Source organism: Alligator sinensis, unplaced genomic scaffold (assembly GCF_000455745.1).
Source record: "Alligator sinensis unplaced genomic scaffold, ASM45574v1 scaffold432_1, whole genome shotgun sequence".
NCBI classification, from domain to species: Eukaryota; Metazoa; Chordata; order Crocodylia; family Alligatoridae; genus Alligator; species Alligator sinensis.
Window position 1 is genome coordinate 2,533,314 of NW_005841998.1, and position 6,122 is coordinate 2,539,435.

At 43.4% G+C, this 6,122-nt stretch overlaps 1 protein-coding gene across 6 annotated transcripts in view; it reads left to right on the plus strand.

Moving 5' to 3' along the window:
* ASB3 (ankyrin repeat and SOCS box containing 3) overlaps positions 1–6,122 on the plus strand; it is a 109,488-nt gene that overhangs the window by 42,207 nt on the left and 61,159 nt on the right. For all 6 annotated transcript variants that reach the window (XM_006021589.2, XM_006021590.2, XM_025201565.1 and 3 more), the window contains 2 exons: positions 1,858–2,071; positions 5,591–5,749. In XM_006021589.2, the coding sequence (XP_006021651.1) occupies positions 1,876–2,071; positions 5,591–5,749 (355 nt within the window). In that variant the 5' untranslated portion in view covers positions 1,858–1,875. The remainder of the gene's footprint in view (positions 1–1,857; positions 2,072–5,590; positions 5,750–6,122) is intronic.

Here is a 6,122-nt window from a genome sequence, read left to right on the forward strand (position 1 = left end):
CGGGAAGGGGCGGCCCCCGGAGTCATCCGGCCTCTGCGCTTCCCCGCGGGTCCCGGAGCCTTCCTTCTCGGGAGGGGAAGTGACAGGACAAGCAGCAGGCTGCGGTAGAGGCGAGCCAGCGCTGCCAGGCGCGCGAGAAGGATCCTGTTTGTACCAGCATTTCCACCCTCGTGCGACCAGTAATAGTAAAAGTGTTCAAAATGCACCAGCATTTCTGAATCGGAATCCGGCCTCTGCGCTTCCCCGCGGGTCCCGGAGCCTTCCTTCTCGGGAGGGGAAGTGACAGGACAAGCAGCAGGCTGCGGTAGAGGCGAGCCAGCGCTGCCAGGCGCGCGAGAAGGATCCTGTTTGTACCAGCATTTCCACCCTCGTGCGACCAGTAATAGTAAAAGTGTTCAAAATGCACCAGCATTTCTGAATCGGAACTCGTGGTAGAGGTTATATCTTTTATTAGACCGACTAGATGTTTGCAACAACAAAAAAAAAGTGTATTTGCAGACCAGCAGGCACCCCATGCCTGACGAAGGGTGACTGCCTGAAAGCTTCCCAAGAACTTTTTTTCAGCTACTCAATTGGTCTGATAAAAGATACCAGATCAACTCAAAGAACCTTGTCTTCTTTATTTGCAAGCTTTCAGGCACAGGCACCCTTCAAGCATAGGGGAAAAGACTGTACAAGTTCTCCTGGGTAGAAATAAAAGTTTGTATTTCATAGGAGAGTTGAAGGTGTGGTAAAATCTCCTGTTTGGAACAGTCCATTTTCTGTGCCTAGATTAGGCTAGGAGAAAAGTTGGAATAATTACCTCAAAGTTGTTTGGTGGCAAGCAGGAGGTAGAGTATTTCTGAGGCACTTAATTGATGCGCCATATGCAAAAGCCAAGTCACTGCCAGGGAGTCTTCACTGTCTTTTGGACTTGCTGTCAACACTTGTGAAAGCTTGCCTCGAAATGAAATAAAGAAATGCTTCAACTTCGATGACCCAGTTCTAACTCACTGGTGCCTTACAATGAACAATACAAAATAAATGAGCAAAGGACTTATTTGCATACTTACAATTTTTTCAGTGTACAGTAGTTTCTCAGCAAATACAACAATTTTGACCTTCCAAGACGATAATGTCTTATTTAAGACCTGGCAACCCTGAGGGGAGCCCCTAGCTCAGGGGCATGAAGGCAAGCTCCTCTTCTCCCTGGAGTGCTGGAAAAGAGCAGGCTGCAAAGCAGCATCTTTTCACTCAAGGCTCAGGGCCGAGGATAGACAGCAGGTCATGCACGTCTGCCAGTTCCCAGCCCACTTCACTGGCGGTGGGGTGCTGAAAGGAGAAGGCGGTGCTCACCTGTTGGCTGCTGCTTTGCCTTCAAAGGGTGCAACTCCCATCAGCTGAAGTTCTTTAGCAGTCTTATACCACTGATCAGAGAAGTAGCCTTCTTGGCAATAAAAGCTGCAGCAAGTAGCTGGTGCAGCCCAGCCAACCTAGCAGCTGTGCACCTCTGAGGACCCCTGGATACCTTGCAGACTCTCATCTCCCTAGAGGGATTAGGAGCTGAACCCTGTGAAATATCATATGGCATTGTTGTCAAGAGGGAAGCCGAAAATGCCTGAGTTGAGGCCTGCAAAACAGTTTGCAGACTTTACATTTTATTTAAATACGAAGCAGGATCTTTCCTCGCAAGGTGGAAGTCTTATAAATACTGCCGTAAAATTAATCCAAAAATAGGGTCCCGATTAAACAGGTGAAATTAAACAGACTTCATGATTTTGGCCCAGAGTTTAAGGATGCATTTTGTATAGCAATTATGTACCATAGATTTATTGTACCAATAGCAAATTTCAACCCCCTTTTCCTTCCCCTTCACAGAGTGAGCTCCATGAAAAGATGGATTTCACAGAAGCCTACTCCGATAGATGCTCTACTGTTGGACTTGCAGCTAGAGAAGGAAACATCAAAATTTTGAGGAAACTAATTAGACAAGGATACAGTGTTGATGTTCCTGATAACAGGGGGTGGATGCCAATCCATGAAGCAGCAGCCCACAACTCAAGTGAATGTCTGAAGCTATTAATTCATTCAGGTATGGAACACTTCATTCAGGATGGGGCAATTTTGTTTGAAATTTCCCCTGTAAAGTAGTGTAATATTACAATGTAAGAGATGCACCATCTCATTTATTAGTGATTTCTTTTGTAAATTTGAATGTGGTTGCAGTTATAAAAATGACTGTAAAAATTGCACTGGCCTACTCAGGAATAATAGCTCGTGTGTTTTGGGGATATATTTCCTTATTTTGCCGTTGCAGGGGGAGTATTCTTTATTGTTAGCTATGCTGAGAACATTCTGAGATTCTTGGTGGGGTTTGCAATGCTGACACAATTACTATTTGTTATGTTAGCCTAAACATCCTTTTGAATAGTTTTTGTAAGTGAAGTACTCAGTTCTGAGGAATGGCCAGATCTAAGGTTGCCAATGAAACAAAAGGCTTGGGTGGCTCTGAGAGCAAGACATGCCAAACATTTTGCTCAGTGTCTGTTTGTCTGTCTGTTGACAGTTTCCCTCCTGGGCTCCTTCTTTATCTGATGAAGTTTAGGGATAATGTACGTCTGCCTACTGATCCAGTTAATGCTAGTAGTGCTTGGTTGTAATAATGCAAGCCCTAGCCCTACTCTTTAAAGCTTACAGAGAACACAACAAGGGTCATACTAGGTCAGACCAATGGTTCCTCTAGCCCAGTATCCCACCATGACAGGAGTGGATGCTATAGAAGGAGAGCATTGAACCAGGTATATCCAGAGTGATCTGTCCCCTATTCATTATTTTTCCTGGCATCCACCATTTATCAGGTTAGAGATGCCAGAGGAAGATCTCTGACTGATCTGTTCAATAGCCATTAATAGATTTGTCACCCATGAACGTATCCAGTCCCTTTTTGAACCTGACTGTGCTGTCCGCCTCTACCACCTCCTGCTGGCAGACAAGTTAACTGTGTTGCTGTAAAAAAATAACTTTCTCTTGTTTTAAACCTGAGACCTACTATTTTCAGTGGGTGCCCCCTAGTTTTAGTATTTTGGGACTTGGTAAACAACACTTCCCTGTTCACTTTGTCCACACCGTTTATGATTTTGTAGACCTCTGTCGTGTTCCGCTTAATAATGCCTAACATTTTATTGGCTTTTTTTGGTCTCCACTGCATAGTGAGCTGATGTGAGCTGATGTTTTTAAAATACTATCTACAGTGTCTTTGTGGTCTCTTTCCTGAATCATGATGACACAGCTATTTCAGAACCCAGGTGTGTGTATGTACAGTAGTTGAGGTTAACTTTTCCCCAGGTGTATTACCTCGCACTTGTTGATATTGAAGTTCATCTGCTATTTTTTTTGCCTGCTAACTTAGCTTGGTCAGATCTTTCTTCAGCTCCTCTCCATCAGCTTGGAACTGGATTACAATAACTTGGTATCATCTGCCAACTGGAAGATTTCACTATGTACCTCCATTTTCAGGTCACTTATAAAACTTGAACAAAATAGGGTCCAGCACAGATCCCTACAGGGCTTCACTTTTGATGTCCCTTCATTCTGAAAAGTGACCATTTGGCTCTACCATTTGCTTTTTATCGTTTAATCATCTTTCAGTCCACAAAATAACCTTCCCTCCAATCCTGTGGCAACACAGTTTTTTTTTTTTTTTTTTTTTTTTTTATTCCACTTTTACATTTAGCATATACACTTGTAGCAGCAGTGTTTGTTCATCAGCCTGTTCTTCAGACCACTATGTCTTCCACTCTGTAGTTCCTAGATTGCCAAGGAGTCTCTACGGGTTTCCTGCTGTTCAGGATCCCTCTTATAGATGTTAGGGTTGGAAGGGACCTCAGTAGATCATCGAGTCCGACCCCCTGCATAGGCAGGGAAGAGGGCTGGGGTTTGATGACCCCAGCTAGATACTAGCTAACCTCCTCTTGAAGACCCCCAGGGTAGGGGAGAGCACCACCTCCTTTGGGAGCCCATTCCAGACCTTGGCCACTCTAACTGTGAAGAAGTTCTTCCTAATGTCTAGTCTAAATCTGCTCTCTGCTAGCTTATGGCCGTTATTTCTTATAACCCCCAGGGGCACCTTGGTGAGTAAAACCTCACCAATTCCCTTCTGTGCCCCCATGATGAACTTTTACCAATTCCCTTCTGTGCCCCCATGATGAACTCTTCTTTGTGATGCATCTATATAATTTGTGCTGGGTTAATAGAGGACCCCCTTTTGGCCCTGGACAGCTTTCTGTTAATGCCTTTTATCTATTAAAGTTGCCATTTTATTATAACATCAGCTCAAAGGGTATGGCATATTCAGGCTCTCATGTTTTCCCACCATATGCAGGTTAATAAAGACAAATGGGACTTTTAAGCCCCATCCTAAGTTTTAACCAAAAGCTCTCTCTAATTTTCATCTAACATAGCTGATTGATCTAGTACTTTTCCTAGCTCCCATTCAAAAGAGGAGGAAGCCAACCTATATGATTCTGATGTGGCTTGGACACTTCTCATACAACCTTCACAGAATAAAACCTTTTAAGATTTTCCCAAGATGTGGTGAAGGTTTGCAAATAGAGTTGGTGCTTAGGCAGTATTCACATAGATTGTCTAAATGAGCATGTAATTGTATTAAATCATACTATGATACAACTAAATTAGATTCACTCAAACTATTACTTAAGAAAATTAGTGCCAACCGTTCCACTAAGGCTGAGTTAGCTTCTGTTGCTGCCTTACAAGAATCCCTCTTTCTGATATTTGCAGTGCAACTACCATATTTTGTTGCATACAGTATGCTCTGGAATATAATACACAACTTTATTTTTGAAAGGCAGAATAAAGAAAAAAATATTTTCTTGGAGTGAGTGAGTAGTAGCAGCAAGGGAGCTGAGCCTGCGTGTTTTTTGGCTCTCTGTGGATTGCTGCAGTTTTTACTTTTGGTTTTATCTATAAGTTGAGAACCTGCTCTTACTGGATTTCTTGCATATAACACACAGTCCCATTTTCAGAAGCTGTTTTTGGGGAAAATGGTGTGTCTTGTGTGCGACAAAATGCGGTATGTGGAAGCCCACGCTTCCACCCAGCCCTCTTCCTTGGCTGGAGCTTTATTATATGATGTTTATTATAGCAGTGAAGTCATACAAGCTCGACTATGAAAACGTTGCTGTTTGGTCTCTCAAATCATAATATGCATGGCTGATCACAGAAAAACTATTATTTTATAGCAGCTGTTTCTTAAATGTGTTGTCCTTGTGGATTGTTTGACTCACTCTCCTTGCCAGCTAATATAGAATCCTAAACTTTCTGGATTCGTGATTGGTGAAAAAGCTGAGGGACATTTGAGACCACTCCATCCTTTATGCCTTTGGGTGTGTGTGGGAGGAACCAGTAGGGCACATGTGCAGCCCCAGAAGATGCCACTAGCTATAAGAATCTGATCTTACTTTTATGGGGTACGTGCACACCAAAAATGCAATCTATGCAACATGTCTTAAAGAAGCATGCAATATGGTAAGTTATGGTTCTTTTTAGAAGGTCATATTTAATTATTACTTTTTCCTTTTCTGATCCGTAGCTCCATCTGATGACTATGTAAAATCAAAGACATTTGAGGGTACTTGTGCGTTACATCTTTCTGCAAATCGTGGGTGTTTGGAAAGCATCAGTATTCTCTTGGAAGCAGGAGCTGATCCTAATGAAGTTACTTATGAAGCAACTACTCCGCTGTTTCTAGGTGAAGTACATTTTTTATTTTTTTTTTTTATTCTGATGATGCTTGGTAGGATGTGGGAAGTCATGGCATTACCCACCATGCTGTCATTGTCCAGTATGTTTTACATACTTTTGTAGCTTTTATACAATGATATACATTTGACTCTGGGACAGACACAGTGCTGCAAACTTATTTGATTTTTTTTTTTCTTTCTTTCATCATATGGCTGCGGGGCCCCGGGGTTGGAGCCCAGGGACCCTGGCAAGGGGCAGAAGGCCCGGGCTGGGGCAGCAGGAGCCCGGGCAGGCCTCCGCGGGGCAGGCCAGGCGGGAGTTCCAGAAACCCAGCCACGATTCCGGCTTTGCCCCAGTGCCCTGCCCGGGGGTCTTCAGCA